Raw genomic sequence first — 18451 nt, 5'->3', positions numbered from 1 at the left:
AAGGGTGGCAAAGAGCCGGTGGCTGAGGAACACCTCCGTTCATATGCACCATCATAGCAACATGGTTTAATTCATTAGCTCCATCAGAGAGAGACACTCCCTAAAGAGCGGTCTTGCTGTGGTGGAGCAAGGGCAAAATGTAACCGTCAGCCCTACCTGTCTCGTGCAGAAACGAGGACTCGTGGATGTAACATGGGCGTTAACGTTCTAGAACGGTTAAAGGTTCACTTCTTCGAATTGGACCCCAAAAGAATCCTGACGAAGTGCGAGGTGAGCAGTGCTTACCAAACCTGCAGATTAGAGTGTCTTCACTCGAGGGTGATCTTATGTTCGGTTGTCCAAGATGGATACCGATGGTCGCCTTGGAATGGAAATGACTGCAGCAAGAAGAGCGGCTTCATACTCGGTCGCAATACTTAGCTGTTCCATCACGTCTATACCTTCAAGTGAAGCACTACTCGAGTAGGTGCTAGCGAGACGAGACGGGTGAGGTTGGCACACAGGTTCAAAGCAGATGAGGCTCGAGGTCATTGGCCGACGTTACGACAACCACTAGTACCTCCCCATTTAGCGAGATCACGTGCGTGATCCACAACCAGCTACAGCTCGTACAGCTCTGTTGGACCTTCACACATCCGGCGCTTAAAGGGAAGCGAGACAGGACAGGGAGTTGGTTGCATTCAGCTGCGTCCTCTGGTTTATGCTGTTCGTACATATCTTGAACCTGCGGCCATATTGGAGACCTTTCCACCTTCTTTCTCTATCTCTATCAACCATCCATTTGAGCAGGGTATCGCCGTATCAGCCTTCTGTCGTGGCGTATGATCATGGCGGCATGAAGGAGTCTGGTCTTGTCAGGATATCATGAGGCATTCTTGATCATTTTATTGAAACAATATTCTCAAGGATGGTATGCTCTCTTCAAGTTTCACCGTCAACTTTCACGGCACTCCATTTGTATGACCAAATTCACTTCTTTTGTCGAATGACAATTCCATCCCTGGAAACTGCTAAGTGGCCGCAGAAGAAAAGACCAAGGAGCAACGTGCACGAGATATCTATATCACTATTTGCCAACTATCCACTACACGGGGACAATTTGGCGTCCTGTGTGTTTATCGATCTCCCCATCGGGATGTCTCTTGTTGCGGCTAGATGCGAGAGAAAGGCCGTATCTCGTTCATCGTTCAAGTTTCCACATCGCGACAAGCGTTTTCTTGCGTGTTCTCACATTACGAAATCTTTTAATGCAAGTCACCAATGTAGGTGTACCAAATGCGGTTCTGAAGAGAAGAGATACTCCTCATTTCAAAATCTGACAGCAGTTACGTATGGTCAGAGCTGCAATCTCTAGCTCTTGTATACCGAGTACCTTTTCGAGACATGATCTATAGCTCTGCTTTATGATTGGTTCCCTGTCATCTGGAAAGAATAGAAGACGGAAAACTCGCTACTTTTGTGGAGAAATCTCACTCGTCCCTTTTCTCGACCCAACGGATGTGCGACGCTTCTCAGCCCCATTACAGCGCAACTCTATGGAAGAACAGAAATTGCATGGGATGTAGGGCTGATCATGTCGTGCCCCTTCTCCGCATTTCGGATCTGAGCAAGTAGCTCGAAATCGCGGTGGCTTTAATTCATCGACTGTCGGTATCGGCGGAACTCGATTCATTCGCTTGAGCAAACGACGCGACCAACCAACACCATAGTGCTGCTTGTCTGACATGAAAAATCCAATGAAGAACTTCCGAACCTACTTGACGAACCTACTTGACGACAGCGAACATGTAAGAGTACCATTAGATTTTAATGACTTGTATGTTCTGAGGTTCTTCCAGAATGATTTGTGCCATAGATGGTGCAAATTTTCTTGATACTTCTTCTCACGGGAGCAAGATGAAAATTTGGAAATAAAAGCGTCCAGTTGCGACTTTCTAGCAGCCAGCGATGAGAATGACTTAACAATAAGCTTATACGCCTTTCAACAGCCAGGGCCGTTCAAGGGTTCAAACCGAGCACAACCATTGCTCAGTTTTTATGGATCTTGCAGAGCTTGTACAACACTCTTTGGAATCTCGTAGCCACATAATGCTCGCGGGGTGCGCTACCATACTTACGGACCCCACGAAGCTGACAGCCCTCAGCGACTCACCTTGACACCAGTTCCGGGCCACATTGCTAGTGCAAGCCATGTTATGTGAACCAGGGTTATTAACCAAAAGGGTTCTATGCAGAACTTCGATTTCCACTAGCCACAGACTGCAGGTCCACGAAGTCACTCTCTCACTTCGAGTTTCTGTGTCACCACCAGCCACTCACCGACACATTTCAAAGTATCGTCTTCGAACGTGTGGCTGTGTTAAGACGGTGAGTCTCGAGGAATTCATTAATTGGACAACTTCCGGCATTGGCTATTTCCCGAAGTCCATTGTACGTTGAATATATTAACTTTAGAATGAAACATTCCCCAGAAGACTGACATGCACGAGGGTGAGCCAGATGCGAGGTTTGATCGTATCCTGAAGACTCCCAATACTGTCCTCCTAAAACCGCAATGTATGGAACTAAACAAGTTTCTCGCTAAATCCTAAGATTCACTTATAGAACGATCTTTACCGATAGTAAGGTACCGAATGGAGCTTACCATACCTGACAGCCGCGCATTGAATTCTATTTAACAGGGAACAGTGTACCTGGTCTCAGATGTGAGACGACTTAGGAGTCTCGCACGGATCTCTTTCATAACACAATTTGATAAGACTTTCCTAATCGCAATTAGACTAGATTACCAAGCTTCTCGACTTGAAAATTGGCAAAGCTTCCGGATAGTAAGGTAATAATGACGTATGATTTAAATTAAACACAGTCATCATTGCGTCCCAATACTCATTCTTTGGAAAAAGTTGTTTTTTTCGTTATAAGATGATGCATTTAGTCTACTTTGACTAGTGCTAAGTTGAGAGAACCTTTTGCTCTTAGAAATCGACTCCTTCTTCCAAAAACACCATACGTTTGTGCTATCTCAATAAAGTGAATCCGGATAGTTGCGGGCAGCTTTTTACCTTCACTTTGGATGACCACATGGAGCTTCACGTAAGCGGGATGGTTTTCAAGATATCTCAGAATCACACGAAGTTTTCTGGAGTCTATCAAAGTTCCGTTCATTTACGTTGATTGCAGAGATTAACTTTACGCCGACGACAAACTACCCCTTACATTTTCTGAAGGACCAGTTTCTGTTTTTTAGAGCACGTTGTTCGGGCATCCCGTTCACCAATCTGTATAGATGCATTTTGACCCTGTCATAAGCGACAGTGATGTCAAGCCACAGCTCAGAGCAATTACGACGGGACAAATCCTTCGAGAAGCTGAGCCACATGTGGCTACGGCGTTGATCTAGCGCCAAGTGAGTAAACGAGGGTTTTTCATGTTACAATGAGCTTCTTCCAGCTCATCATCCTCTTTCCAAAAACCAACATTCATTTGACTTTTCCACGTAAGTTACAGTTCGTCAATGTTGGAACCAACACTTCTATTTACCAACAATTGAGTCAGCCGCAATCCAAGGCTGGCAAGCTGGTGCCTACCGGCCACTTGGTCGGCCTTCTTTCCTCCCTACTCCGTACCAACCACCCCGCAGTCATCATCATTATACCTCCCACCCCTCGCTCCAAACTGCCAAATCCAATGCGGCACATCCTCTTTTCAGCCCAAATCGTCACCGCAACCTTGCTAAATATCTCAGAGTCTTCTACTTGCCGCTCTGAAGAACCCCTCTCCTAAGAGGGCCCGATAGGGGTTAACATGGCCGACCCATCCGCGTACGACTACCCTTCGCCATTGGTGGGATACGAAAATGCCCCCCCACTATCCAACGAGAAAGCTGCAGATGGCAAGGCAATTTTGAATCCTCAGACTGGTATCTTGAGCAAGAGCTATGAAAGGTTTTGTGAGCCACTGGATAACGGCATCCGGGGAGCCTTGTAAGTCTTCTCTTATCGTCATGCGGATGACAAACACTTCTGCTTTAAGCGCCGTCTAGGCAAATTCTGTATCCTACAGACCCAAGTGTCGACCACATTGACTTTTGAATTCGCCATGGCAATATTCAGTCTGCCAGAAATGATTATCACCATGAAGGAACGGTGCCTCTTTTCTCCTATGTCAAAGTCATGGGTTTGCTGTTGGCAATAAATGACATCTTACGAAACTAAGTGGCATTTGAATAGTGATGTTCACATATACTACTTCCAAGCCAATGAATCCCAGAAGAAGTTCGCGAAAGAATTGTGGGAGCGAATCCGGAGAGAATGTAAGCCCGACTCCGGATATCACTAAAAATAGAGTGCTGATTGAATTCAGTCCCTGAATTGAGAATCTATACGTTCTGGGATCGACCAATTGGTCCACAGTAAGTACAGTTTCTGTACCAACATTTAGTGCAAATGATACCCTCACTACCAAATCCAGCACCAGGAATCCACACAAACTCGTAAAATCATGCTTGACACCATCGTTCTCTAACCAATCTCCAGTCCAGTAGCAATGTTCGAAGTAAACCTCTTCACGCCAGCCCAATTCGGTGCTTTCATACCTTGGTTGGTAATCAACAGAGGTCCACTAAGTGCACTCATTCATCCCAACACGATCAATCCGGAAACGGGGAAGCATGAAGAGGAAGAAAGAGATCATACTCAAAGAGCGACGTGGATGGGTGATAGACTGCCTTTGGATTTGAGCATGTTCAAGAGTAAGAAGTCTTAGGCGAAGGACCGAGTGAGGGTTCGAGTCTTGGAAGAAAGCAATGGCAAGAAATATGTCTATTGTATCAAGCTGGATGGAAATCTAGAAGGTGCGACATAAGACCTTCTTCGCCAACAAAACACATGCTGGACTGCACATGTATCTTTAGGGACATTTGGAGGTACTTTTAAGACATGAGAAACCACAAGCTATTAGACTGAGACTTGCGTTCTGCTGCGGTGAGTCCATAAGCTAATACTGGCTTAAAGAGTTGTTTCTATAATGTGGTTCTTGAAACCATTTCATCTTTTGTAGAGTATCTCATTCTACGCACCTACCCACCAGTGGCTTCTGTGTTGAAAGTTCATGAGCAAGGAGCGTCACAAAAATGTCGATGCGCGAGATGGACAAAGAAAATCGTGAACGCTTCCATATAGTAAGATGTTATGGAGAATTGACCTGAAACTAGAAAACAATTCATATTTTGGACGCACAAAGGTTGGTTTCGAGGTGGCACTGTATGTGGTAGTTTTGTCTCAGTCGACGTGACATAGTATGAAAATCGCGAAGCAATTGCTGTTTTTATCCCCAAAAGCACTGCCTCAGTCCAAAACTTGTACCAAATGAATAAAAGGTACACCTGTTGCAGAACGGTGTATATTTGTCAAGAGCTGAAATGTTGAAACCGAGTTGGAAAAGTGTGGAAGTTGGAAACACAAAGCTATTCGATTGCTATATAGGTAGGATGGTATCGGCAATTGTAGCAGATCAATCATTCAGCAAAGCTTGCCCACCAATTCCGATAGATCAAAACTTTCCAACCACATTAGTTGCACTTCAAGCCACCATGAACAGATTCTTTTCATATCTCCACACATTCCTCACAAAGATGCAGTCAAGACAGGACTTAGAGGCACAGTCTCGAGCATCTTCGCCAGGATCAATCGCACAATCTGAAATTGGACCTTTAATAGGTATGTCGAAAAGCTATTTAATACTTGCTTAAACCCATCAGGCTTCTCAAGAGGATATTGCGTCCACAAATTAAACTAACGGATGCCAATAGATAATAATCCACGTAGCAGCGGAGAAAGCGTTTCAGAAGAGCCTTCTACAGGACGACCAAGCAAAGATATCTGGAAAAAAACATTTTACAACAACCACTGGTTGTGTTTTATTGTTTGTGCAGTCCCAATATTAGCATCATACTTTTGCGAAGGTGTCTTAATAACAAGTTCAAAAGAACTGCTGTACGGTTGGGAACTTGCAAACATTGTTTTCAAAGTTGTATCAGAGCTTCTTCGGTTGGCGTTATTTGTTTGGGCCGTTTCAAAGAAAGATGGGTCAAAGTAGCACGAACCTGAGGAACTTTCTGGATTCGAAAGATATTGGTTGACTAGCTTTTAAGTAGAGGAGTTTGATTATCCCGGGGATTAAATCTGGAGTCAAGGTGGCCTTGTTGGGCTATTGTATTAATAAATATCTTTCGCGATTGTGGTCTAAACTTGCAACTTCTTTGATAATTTTCAACCAAGTAATTAGACTGCTAAAGCCTGCAGAAGTAGCTGAAGTGATCTTGGGTACTTGCAGCCGTTGACTCCAATCAATAAAATAACTTGCAAAGGATTTGTTGTGCCAAATTAAACACTTGTTGTTATTAAAGAGTGGTTTCTTCTACCTCGGAAACTTGCATATTAGGAAATTTTACCACATCACATGTGTTGCTGTACTTTATTTTCAAAACAATTCAACACTGGACCTAAGTTGTCTAGAGGATGAGGTGTGATGTCGATCGATCTTTGACGGTAGACTACAATGCATGACGATCCTGTCTTGGTTGATCTTTGAAAGTGGTGGTTTGGTTCTCGTACCACTTTCTTTTGAAGCTATTTGATAATGTCAAGTTTGTGTAGGAATAGAAGAGCCGTCAAAAGGTAATTGTGTATATGAGAGATGAGGTTCCCTTCCGTGGGAAAGTACAATCTACCCTTCAGCCACTGAAAGATATCATTACTTCAACCTGAGAACCAACACAGTGCGGCTGAATGAAAGGGAAATTGCAATCTGATCCATCAACAAGAGATAAAATGGAAGGAATTTTCTCATCAAAAATCGAAGTCTGGATAGGATTTCTATTGATTCTCGCAGTTTGCTTCTTCACAGGATATATCAAGTGGCAAGAAATTAAGGATTCTACCAAAAGAAACCAAATATGGATCGGACTTCGAATAACAACTTGTCTCACCAAAGTCCTTCCTCTAAATGAACCATGGAAGGGTTTCATCGCCATGCTTTCTCAAGCTTTCTTAGACGTCTACCCTGTTCTGGACACTCTGCCGAGAAAAGAGAAGGATTTGGACGGAGAACCAAAGGACGGCAAGGGAGATGTATCGAGGAAAAGGAAAAGACAGAGAAAAAGACACAGGAAAAGACGGAAAAGCAGGAAACGAGGCTAAATAGCAGCGGAGAAATGGTGCCATTCGGAGAGGGTAATAAGCGTTAACAAGGGCGGTTCAAAGATGATCTGCCTCGCCAGGTTGATGACTATGATACAGACATTCTACTCTTCTATCGACCCTAAAATCACAAGCAGCTCCGTGCGGGATAACAGTACGGCTTTTGTGATAAGTGGTGGTAGAGTCTTGGTATGAAACTTGGACAGAATGACGAAAATGAAATTTAGAGAGCAAATGCACAAAAAACAAAAATTCCATTAAAATCAATCCACTGAATAACAATCCGCTTTTCTTAGCATAACTATCAACAAGCAATGCGAAACGTTCTACTGAATTACTCTTTGTCTGAAAATTTGACAGCGAAACACTGTGACCATCAAGCCGCTAGGACCTACATCTACACTTCACTTAGAGGAATAAAGGAGAAATTTTCAAATAAAGCATTCTTGATGGTAAGAGATTATGTGATTCCTCAGCTTTTTTTAAGGTAAGCTGGCCTTTGTTCTATGTATGTTTGTCTCAACTAGAAGGCTACCTGCATAGAAGTCGCACATTTTTGCTTTGAAGCTTGTTTGAGTAATCTGAGATGTTTTGGATTGGAATATGTTGTGCCTTTGCGAAAGAGAAAAAGAGGAAAAAAAGAAACAAGTCAAAAAGAGCAACTGTGTCACCAAGATTTGGTCTTTGAAATGCCCAAGGAATGCGCAGAAAGTTTGACATGTCTCTTAGTAAGGCTGTGAAAGGAAAAGCTAAGTAAGTTAGCTGAAGAGAAGTGGGAGTTTTATTTATATGGCTAGAATAATTCCCGGGTTATAGAAAATAGAACTCAAATAGAGACTGCTCGACAAACTCGCGATACAAATTCAACAACTGATACCCAAGAAACCAAACATGAGCCTTCTAGATGAGAGGACCTCACTTTTGACGGATGCAGGACGATCAGATGGAAATCAAAGGCAGGATGGACAAGCAATTTCGGGGGGTCCTGAAACTCGCTCAGGGCCAACCACACTTAGAGAAGGAGAATCTGTGGATGGTGCGGAAACCATAGTTGACGCAGCAACTATCAGCAATGTAGATGGTGACCCAGGACCACACCATGGCCGTCAAATAGCAGGTGGTCACCCGAACGACGGTAGCGATGACACTCAAGCAGCAATTCAGACTTACCAACCGCCAGAAGCCCAAGTCACCCCGACTGTGCTCGAAGTGATCTGGGCTGCAATTACTAGGATGTTGCTTGAAAATTGTCCTTGGGTAACTAAACTATGGGCTGTATGTGGGTGGTGGGGGGTGGCATGGGTATCATGGGTTATTGTGGTTATCACCGCATTTGCCACCCAGCTCCTGACCTTGGACAAAACTAAAGACACCTTTACTTACCAATGGGTCAGCCTGTTTTCCTTATTTGTATCGAAGCTGGTGCAGATCACGTTCATCGTCGTGGGTGCAAGCAAATGGCCCAAACCAAGAGCATCTTTTGGGAATAACTAAGGGTTGGCAATGGAATAAAAAATGATAATCTGCAAAGCAAAATCAAGAGAGAGACGGAATGAGGTAGAAGATTAGAACAAGGCGGTTTGGACAACAGAAGACAAGAACAGCACATAGAAAATCACAAAACAGCAATAATGACCAGGACACTCTTCCCAGCACAGAACATCAAAAAGCCTACCTTCCCTTCCCAAAATGTCACTACACTCTCATTTCCAAGGATTACATTCAAAAATCACCTTCAAAATGTGGCACTACGACCCCCTCAGCCCAAACCACCGCAACAGAAATCCCCTCTCACCAGATGGCAACAACAAAATGAACACACCAAGCAGTAGCGACTACACATGGTTCACAGCCTCCAACTGGCGGCGGCAACGCATGATTGGTGATGCTGAATAAGTCAGAGGGAGAACAAACCAGCGCGTGGAAGAGTGGGTGCAAGAAGTCTATGCGAGATCAGTTGCGGGAGAACTTGCTGAACCGGAAGAGCATGAGGGGTTGTCTGGATGGGCGGCTGGGTATGTGGTTTTTGCGACGATTGGGAGATGGGTAAATTTGTGTCTCGCAGTTTTGGTTGTTTTGACTGTGTTTTTGACTTTGGGTTTGGTCATTGAGTTTTTTCTGGGTATGGAGTAGGATATAGGCTGAGGGAGTTTTGGAGTCTGCCTTAAAAAATGGTCTTGGTCCACTGGATTTATTTGTTTGCCTATGAAACGTTTATTGTCAAATACTTATTGCAGATTTGTCATGATTTCGTTGAGTAAACGATCCCTGATCACATCAAAGGCCCGAACACCCTGATCAGGATGTAACAGCTGTTGGACCATCACCACCGGGTATTAACTGCAAATAAATTAGCTCCGTAATATAGAAATGTAAAAGTTGAGATACCATGCAAATATTGTTTCCGTTTAGGAGAATCTTCTTGAGCTTCGTGTGGTTTCCAGAGTAGTCGCTAAAAAGTTCATGAGTGTCGTAATTAACAAAATCGGTTCTGAGCGTATCTTACAATTCTGTTACATCTTCAAGAACCATGTCTATTGAGTTGTTAGTACGAGAGGATAGTTGGCAAGTGAATGATCTGTACTTACTGACATAGTCATCGAAACCCATCAGAGTGCCGCTGAATTCTATATATTGTAAGATGATGTTCCGAGGGTAAAACATAAGTGCCTACCCTTCTCGCCCTTCATTACGACCCAGATCTTTGATCCGACACATTTGTCGATTAGCTCTGTATGGATAGTTAGGACCAGAAGCTACCAAAGAGAGGGTATAACGTACCGAGAGGAAGTAGCTGAGATGCCATGATTGTGACCTATCTAGATTTCGAGCTTGGTTAGCAAACCATAACGCAACTATAACAAAACACATATGAAAGCATCCACATATATGCTAGAAGCATTATTCCTAGAGCTGCTGGGCTTCCAAGCTAGTTGGGTCCTTGGTGCACAGGGAAAAATGAGGAAGATGCGTGCAATATCGTAAGGAGTGGCGTTGAAAGCTGAGAAGTATTATACTCACTTCTTCTTGACTCGAGAATCGCGAGTATTGAATGTATCGACAGGTAATAGTTCTCATGAAGATCTACTTCTCGTGACCGACTCGCTGTAGATGTTCTTCCCACAAAATGCTTGCTCGACAATGCCAAGGCCGCCCCACAAAAACCCTGACGTCCTCACAGTGATGGAATGATTGGATCTCCTGTCGCGTCTGCCTTTGCTAGACTAATTCATTGTAACCGCCGCAACGCATTCGCATCCTTTGGAACGTGTATGCTCGCGTCATGCTCCTTTGTCAATATGGAGCATCAACATTGGCCAAATTCCTTCGACGATCGATTGTCAACACCATGAACACGGAAGGAGTGGCAGGTATCCCATCTTTACCTACGGAATCTATGAGGACTGGTCGGATGTTGGTGAACGGGGCGAGGGCTGCGTAGGTATCTTCTGAGTCTAGCAGGAGTGCAGGACTAATAAGAAATTTTAATATAGGTCCACGATACCTCGACCTCGAAGTACCCCGCAGCCGCAGAAGATATGGCATCCCAACCATGGAATCGTATTCCAACCAAGTCCCCGACCTGGCATAGCTCGAATGACCTCGGTAGCTGCTGTGAGTATGGAGCGGGATATGGCGTTACATTCAAATGCGGAAGACAGTTATGTGTTGGCCTCATCAGGGATGTCTGCGGTCGATTTGGCTATTCAGCGAGATATAGAAGGAGGTAAAGAGGTCCCTAAACCTTTTCAAATCCCAGATCCGGTAGAGGTACCATATGATCCCAGGTGGGATGCTCTTCCTGATCAGACTGGACAAACATGGAAGATGCCAGAAGAATTGTTTCGAGCTGCCAAAGATGCCGAGCCAGGGACACCGGAATCATACTGGTCGCATTCATTATATCGTGGCCCTCCGGATGAGGGTAAACCAGACGGAAAAACAGTCACTGTTCATTATTGCAAGAGTAAACATACTACGGAGCGGATTCTGGCAACACATTTTGCCGATTCGAAAGTGATTGGATTTGATATTGAGTGGCTAGCAAATGCCAGTAAGAGTGCTGGGCCGAAACAGAAAGTATCATTGGTACAAATCGCCAATGAAGAACGAGTTGCGCTTTTTCACATTGCTTTATTTGCAGGCAATACCAAGGAGGATCTGGTACCTCCAACACTGAAAAAATTGATGGAAGACCCCGAAGTTACCAAAGTGGGAGTAGCAATCAAGGGCGATTGCACACGAATACGAAACAATTTGGACATTGATGCAAAAGGCCTCTTTGAACTGAGCCATCTTTTTAAACTCATTAAATTCTCCGAATCGAACGAACACCAATTAATCAATAAAAAACTCGTCTCACTCGCCACTCAAGTCCAGGAACACCTTCATCTCCCTCTGTTCAAAGGCGGCGACGTAAGATCCAGTGATTGGAGCCGGATACTAGAAATCAAACAAATCCGCTACGCAGCTTCAGATTCCTACGCCGGATTTCAGTTATTCAATATGATGGAAGCGAAACGGGAGAAGCTAGATCCTACACCTCCTCGCCCCTATCACGCAGAATGCAACATCCCAATTCGAATCGCCACAGGCGAGACCCTCGCTACCGACGACCCGGAAGAAGCCGAAGAGTCCAAGCCCGAAGAACCAGATACACCTTTGCCACCCAAACGCAAGTCGACTAAGAAAACGCTCACTTATTACGACGAGTCTGGTGATTTCGACTTCAAAGATGTAGAGCCTGAAACGACATTTCAAGCCGAAGTTTTCGTCCCCGTACCGGTACGAAGGAGGGCCCCCCGATCTAAAGTCACGGCTCTAAAAGAAGGAAATCAAGAAGACTCAACGCCTCTCCCAGCAGAAGAATTGGAAAGTCAAGACGACTCGCCAAATGCAACACTCCTCCAAACAGACCTAGAAACTCCAGACGACACAAACGCAACGCTCCTACAATCAGCAGAGTCAGAAGCCCTCTCCCACATCACAACGTCCACTTCCACCTCATCCACATCCACACCAAACCTATCAACCCTCCGCACCTACTTCCTCTGGTCCCAGAACCCTTCGCTCTCGCTCGAGGACATAGCGAGTATCGAACGCGATCCACCGCTTAGTATACAGAGTGTAGTACGGCGGATCCTGGAGGTCGCAAGTTGGAGGACGGAGACGAGTGGTCAGGAGGTAGTGGATGGGGATATAGATAAAAAGCAGAGGATTAGAGTTGTGCTGGGACGGTGGAGGGATATGGGATTTGAAACTAGTGTATGGGGGAGTTTGGAGAGCAGGCTCAACGGTGAGGGTGGGGTAGAAGGGGAGAAGTAGAGGGTAAGGGAGAGGAGGATGAAGTACATACTGCATAACGAGAACATATGATTGGCGTTCAGGACTTGGATTAGGATTAGGATATGGGCATGGGTATGGTATGGTGTGGCATTTAGACCAGAAAGCAAGCAAGCAAGCATTTAGATATCCAAGACTCCACATTTCACGAATACATCTTCCTTACCAAACATCATCTGCACATGTGGAAATTCAAATCAGAGCGCTCCCTTCCATGTGCTGGATAAGTAGACAGCGTATCAGACTAAGCGGTTCTAAGAACCATCACTTGGTCTTTGTAGACCGCAAAGACATTTAGAAATTCCTTTGATTGTTACAGCAGGAGAACAGAAGCTAGAAATCATCATGAAATTATTTTATATTCATATTATGAGTTTTTGTACCTTGCTGGTTTTGAGGTCTAAATGAGCGTATACAAGGAAGTACGTCTATAACTAAGCATCAATTGTGCAAAAGAGATTGGCAACCACATGTCACCATTTTTAATAACATCCGTCGTCAATTTTCTTCATCCATCCGTCCATCCATCCACCATTTTTGTGTTTATCCGGCATATATATTGCTTGCTTATGCAGACGTGCTTAGTTCATGCCCAACATAGCCTTGGCACCCGGATCGCTTGCAACGTAGATAACATCGTGGGAGTCGCTGAAGCCGTTGAAGCGGGTAGCAGAGCACTTGGTGTAAGCGCCCATCTCCTCAAAGTAAAGCCAATCACCAACATCAAGATCGTGGCTGAAGCGGATGCTTTCTGCAATACGGTCGATGCCATCGCATGTAGGACCCCAGATGGAGTATTCGATGCCATCACAAGTTGGCTGGGAAGCCATCGTGTCGTAGTAGAATCGTTCGCCGGTTTTGAGAACCTGTGCAACGGGGTTTTGATGATCAAACATGATGCTCGAAAAATTGCCGTAGAGACCATCATTCATGTAGAGCATGTAGCTATGAGCCCCGCTTTGCTCATCTGCGATTGTACGACGAGCAATGACGTGGCATGCAAGTGTAAATGCACAAGCAACGTAGTACCGACCCGGTTCTCCGATCACATTGATGTTGGACGGAAAGTACTCGTCAAGAGCGGAGCTGAGTACAGCAGCCATGGCGTCAAATGTGTCGCTGGAAAATCCACCGCCAACATCAAGGGTGTGAAAATTGAACCCGAAAGTTTCAGCTTGATCGAAAACCGTACGAGCATCTTGAACCGCGTTCATGAATGCAAGTGGATCAGAAGCTCCAGACCCAACGTGAAAGCTGACACCCACTACATTGAGGTCCAATTCTTTAGCAAGAGCCAAGAGATCGGTGGTAGTATCCATGGCAGCTCCGAACTTGAGACTCAAACGGCACAGGCTGGAAGAATCGTCGGTAGAGATGCGTAAGAATAGCTCAGCTCCAGGGAAAAGCTTTTTGATTTTATATAATTCGTCCGTATTGTCGAATGTCATTTGCTTGACGCCTTGAGAGGCGGCATAGCGGACGTAAGAATTTGTCTTGCAAGGTTGAGCATAAATAATGCGGTGAGGCTCAACACCAGCCTTCAAGACTTGTTCAATTTCAGCCTTGGAGGCACAATCGAATCCAGTTCCAAGTTTTGCCAAAAGGCGAATAACTTGCGGGTCCGGGTTACATTTGACCGCTGAAACAACAGGTCAGAGATATTCTTTGAAGGTGATACGAATTGCTTACCATAAAACGGCTTGACTCGGGGTAAATTTGTCTTCCAGCGCATGTGTTGCCGGTAAACCTCGCCGAGATCAGCTACGAAGAAGGTATCTTCGTCGCCTGCCTCGCAGGTCTCATGATCGATACTTTGAACTCTTTCCTTGAGAGCATTTCCAATCAATTGTTTGGGTATGTTGACGCCATTGTTGAGATCGATATAAGATCTCTTCGAATTTTCGAAATACGTTTCAAGACTTTCTAGACTTGGATTGTTTACGATGGTTTCGATGGCGGAAGGTGACATATCCTCGGGGGAAAGCGTAGGGTAATTAAAATTGATTGATCTGTGCCACGTCAGTGAGGGAATGGCGAGAAGCGTTTTCGTTGTACAACATACTCTGTATACTCAAGGTTGTATTAGGGAGGTCTGTATCGATCAGATCCTGAACTGATCTGACGAGGTCGGCTCGACTCTTCCTCTGCGAGAGGAAGAACCTTTAAACCCTTCTTATGCGGCAGCTGAGGAGTGGGAGACGGAATTGGGCTGTTGGGGGACAAATCGAACAGGAGGAGCTCGAGTTGTTTATCGGACTTCAGCAGGAGGAGGAGGTCGTGTGTTGAGGATGTCTCTGTTTGCACGTAGCGAGTAATCTTGATCAGAAACTAAGCTTGCGGCCGCGGAAGCCGTGTTGAATCGAGGGCCTTTGATCTGACCAAAGGCAGTCGAGAGGTGTTTGTTGGGGATCCTAATGGATCTGCAGATGACAATTAGCTGGCTGTTTCTTTAATTGCCTCACGGTAGATGTTGGGTCGATATTCAGTTGAGGCGAAGCACGAGGCATTTTTGAATAACGGGGGTTTGCTCCGGGAAAAGAATAATACGCACCAAGTTTGTCTCGAAGACAGGTCCCAGGTCGGCGGATCCAGGGTGACTTGAGATGGGAGATATTTAGAAGGGGAAGATTTCGAAGGACGGAGAATGGATGTAAGTGTCAGGTAGGTGAGATGTTGTGGAAGGTGAGTTGGTGAGACGTCGTTGTCAGTCGAAGGCAATTCATGGAGGGGAACAGAAGTTTTTTGTGGTGGCCGTCATACCGCGCTAGTGACTTAGCCGCCCCGGATCTTGGATTGAGTTGTGGTGGAAGCGGGTTGAAGTGGCTCGTGCTTGTCCTCGGTTCCTGGGACGAGATCGAAGAAAAGCGGCAGCATCAAGATTTCATTTCTTGCATCTGCAAGATGCTTACATACAAAAATGGATGAATGCATAACATTGACTTGTATACATTATTACTCAGATCTCTTATATAAATCTTTATAAAACGACAATAATCGATGGAATTGATGGCTCAAACGTGAGACATGAGAAAGGAACCGAGTTTCACAGATGAGGTATTTAATTTCGTTTTTGTGTTTGGACGCTGCTTTGCTATTCATAAAGATGGTATTTCTCTTCTCGCTTGGTCAGATGAAGTTTCCTATCCCATTATTATCCCCACATGACCACTCTTCTGTACAACACAGCAAGAAAAAGAGATATCCAGAACACGGGATACTTTGGAGTGGCTCAAGTGATCCAGTGATGGTTCTCGAGCCACAACCTTCTTTGATTCCGGTCAATACGCATTCTCTGGAGGATTACTGTACGTTTGCTTGCACCCCGAGGTTCTCTTTCATTTCATCTCGCTCTGCTTCCCCCCGAGCATGTCGTTGTATTTTTCTCTGTCAGCATCAGGAGCTGACCGCCTTTTTGTTGCAGTTGTCACATTCTAGGTACTCCTCTCGTGTTCCTCCTAGGGCCAATGGAAGGAGTCAACTCAACGTAAACAGAATTGGATGCTTGTGAATTTTCATTGTTACTCTTCGCGAAAGATATTATTCGAAGTACTACGGCTCAAGTTTTATGGCACATTTCAGATCCGGTCAAGAAGTTGATTGCTTATCTTGACATTATTAGAGACTCTATGAGAAACTTTACTCCCAGATACTATCGAAGCATTGGACTGTCAAGGTTGTAGCTGTTTCAAACTCGGTGGCACGTTATGGTCGAGCTTCTAAGGATTTCCTTAAATTTCCCCTTTTCCTTTCTCGTAATTTTCCTGTGGCGGAGTTGAAATTTTTCCAAGATTGGATCCAGGACCAGTTCGTTGATATAATAATATCCTCTAGCATCAACCAAGGGAGTCAAGAGTTTGGCCTTGTTACTTGGCCAAGTTAGTTGTACCTACGGGTTGGCCACGGGTTGACCCGTACGATCACATTCGTGACTCGTCTAGTGGGAGATTTGTGAAGACTCATTACTCAACAGACGATATGTGTCAAAGTGGCACATACGGAATTACAGTGTAGAGCACTCACAGCCTCATAGTCTTCCTCGCTGTCTTAGTTGAGGCAAGATATCTCCTCCCAATGAAGAAGTTAATGCTGCTGCTGTTGTGTCGAAGTCATGTTGCTCAGTCGACGATTATTGTACCACAGTCTGAACCTTCGAAGGAGATTCAGATATACTTTCCACAGTACGCAGTCCGCCATCTATATGCTTTTTCCAATCCTCTAGCCTCGCAAGAACCTTTACCAATCTCGCAACGGAACTTTCCTAGTGCGCGTCTATCTTTCCCAACCCACCCAACTAATCCCATTCATGTCAAAAACAAAAACCTACATTCAACACCCACCCAATCCCCATCCTCCCACTCAATCCTCAAACCTAGATTTTCCCCCTCCAAAAGTTTTGTTGCACGTCGACTCCCAAATTCCCACCAGGAACCAATCATGATGCGGGAAAGCTAAGGAATGCACGCCGGTGCATGCAAGGGCTTGGCAGGTACGAAAGGATCGATGGGAAAAAGTGACGTGTATTCTTGTTTGAGACGGAAAAATAATATTAAAAGAATGTGAAGATGATAGGTTTGATCAGGCACTATGGCTGTGGTGTTGTGAGTTTTGTTTGCTCGTTGGTAGATGCGTTTGCTGTTCATACGGTATTTTAATAATTTTACAGATTTCCACCATTCGGAAAGCTTTTCTTAAGACATTTTGCTTCTCGGCCCGACATATTTTTTGAGATCCCGTCGTGCATATTTGTCGCATGTCGCTCATTATCTTGCATGCAAGAAAGGTAACGTGAGAGGAAGAACTCGGCAGCGGAGCAGACGGTTTGATATTAACTATGACCGGCCCGAATATCTTCCCTCAGCACTGTTTGCCCGAATCTGTTGCACATCGCACTTTTCGCAGCATGCATCGACAAGCAAGCTGGGCATCCTAGCGTTATGGACAGCTTTACTATCCGATGCTCGGACCGGGATATAACGGACTCCGACTTCTGTTGCATGTCGATTTAATGTCCAAAAACCATTCGGGTAACGTGATGACATCCATGGATGGGATGAACCAGTTCTCGCGTCCGAACCGTCGCTTGAAAATAAAGGTCAACCAAGAAACCAGTCGAAGGAAACTACAAACTTTACAAGCAAAAGCACTCCAACACAAACGCCAAGTCATCGAGTCACGGTTGACTTGTCCACCCTTCAAGCTTCGAGTTGGCAGTGTGCACATCCAGGAAACCCAAGACGCGTCGCGGCTCTCCTGAATAGCTAGGTACCACCTGGGTAACGAGCTTCTCGTCGTTCTAGAGCCGACCAGATCGCGCGACTCGATTGAGTCGAACGCATAAGATCTTGAGGATAGTTGTCTCCGGAATAGACTTGATATTTCCACATCCCAGACGCGCTTTTCGTCCGTCCGGATTTACATCAAAATCTCAACACCCTCTCTCGTGGTCTAACCCCCACACCCACCAGTTTTCCATCTCTTTTTTATGCCGTACTTCTCTTCTTACTATTCCATATACGCGCTACGAACAGATATCCAACGTCCACAGCTCCTCCCAATAGCTGCTGGATCACAAGTCATGTCCTCCTTGGACTAGCGCCAGAGAAAACATACCACATCCACCTCGGCTTCTCATAACCGAGCGAAAGTTATGTGTTTGAGGAGTTGGGGATGCTTTGGATGTGGTTTTCCGTCTTATTCAGACCTACGTTCTTGGAGTTGTGGGAACGTGGACTAAAGATGTGAGGACATGATGAGTAGGAGATTACCGTGGAGGTAGGTGATCAAGAATAGGGTTGGTAAGGTCGGAGGTTCAGCATTTAATATCATTGAGAACGGTCTAGTAACATCTCCCAGAAAAGAAACAACAAATTACAACAGCCAACACTTCATGAAATATGAACCACCACAAA

General features: G+C 45.0%; 6 protein-coding genes across 6 annotated transcripts; 4 read left to right on the top strand and 2 right to left on the bottom strand.

Moving 5' to 3' along the window:
- Positions 1–3804: 3804 nt before the first annotated feature.
- On the top strand, positions 3805–4764 carry GLAREA_07475 (DOPA-like protein; the record flags this gene model as incomplete). Its single annotated transcript, XM_008082163.1, has 4 exons — positions 3805–3983; positions 4230–4312; positions 4363–4411; positions 4536–4764. 4 exons carry the CDS (start codon positions 3805–3807, stop codon positions 4762–4764), a joined length of 540 nt encoding a protein of 179 aa, XP_008080354.1.
- Positions 4765–5590: 826 nt separating this feature from the next.
- Positions 5591–6096, top strand: GLAREA_07474 (uncharacterized protein; the record flags this gene model as incomplete). Its single annotated transcript, XM_008082162.1, has 2 exons — positions 5591–5717; positions 5810–6096. 2 exons carry the CDS (start codon positions 5591–5593, stop codon positions 6094–6096), a joined length of 414 nt encoding a protein of 137 aa, XP_008080353.1.
- Positions 6097–8090: 1994 nt separating this feature from the next.
- Positions 8091–8693, top strand: GLAREA_07473 (uncharacterized protein; the record flags this gene model as incomplete). The annotated part of the gene is made up of 1 exon (XM_008082161.1): positions 8091–8693. The coding sequence occupies one exon, from the start codon at positions 8091–8093 to the stop codon at positions 8691–8693; it is 603 nt and encodes a 200-aa protein (XP_008080352.1).
- Positions 8694–9497: 804 nt separating this feature from the next.
- GLAREA_07472 (Sm-like ribonucleoprotein) lies at positions 9498–10005 on the bottom strand (the record flags this gene model as incomplete). The annotated part of the gene is made up of 6 exons (XM_008082160.1): positions 9498–9539; positions 9588–9651; positions 9706–9733; positions 9788–9826; positions 9874–9930; positions 9981–10005. The coding sequence occupies 6 exons, from the start codon at positions 10003–10005 to the stop codon at positions 9498–9500; spliced, it is 255 nt and encodes an 84-aa protein (XP_008080351.1).
- Positions 10006–10482: 477 nt separating this feature from the next.
- Positions 10483–12524, top strand: GLAREA_07471 (Ribonuclease H-like protein; the record flags this gene model as incomplete). The annotated part of the gene is made up of 2 exons (XM_008082159.1): positions 10483–10637; positions 10694–12524. The coding sequence occupies 2 exons, from the start codon at positions 10483–10485 to the stop codon at positions 12522–12524; spliced, it is 1986 nt and encodes a 661-aa protein (XP_008080350.1).
- A 599-nt stretch (positions 12525–13123) lies between these two features.
- GLAREA_07470 (PLP-binding barrel) lies at positions 13124–14511 on the bottom strand (the record flags this gene model as incomplete). Its single annotated transcript, XM_008082158.1, has 2 exons — positions 13124–14181; positions 14232–14511. 2 exons carry the CDS (start codon positions 14509–14511, stop codon positions 13124–13126), a joined length of 1338 nt encoding a protein of 445 aa, XP_008080349.1.
- Positions 14512–18451: the final 3940 nt, after the last annotated feature.

The sequence above is a fragment of the Glarea lozoyensis genome (assembly GCF_000409485.1).
Source record: "Glarea lozoyensis ATCC 20868 chromosome Unknown GLAREA16, whole genome shotgun sequence".
In the NCBI taxonomy this organism is placed as follows: Eukaryota; Fungi; Ascomycota; class Leotiomycetes; order Helotiales; family Helotiaceae; genus Glarea; species Glarea lozoyensis.
The sequence above is the reverse complement of the archived record's forward strand: the minus strand, read 5'-3'. Positions and strand labels throughout refer to the sequence as shown.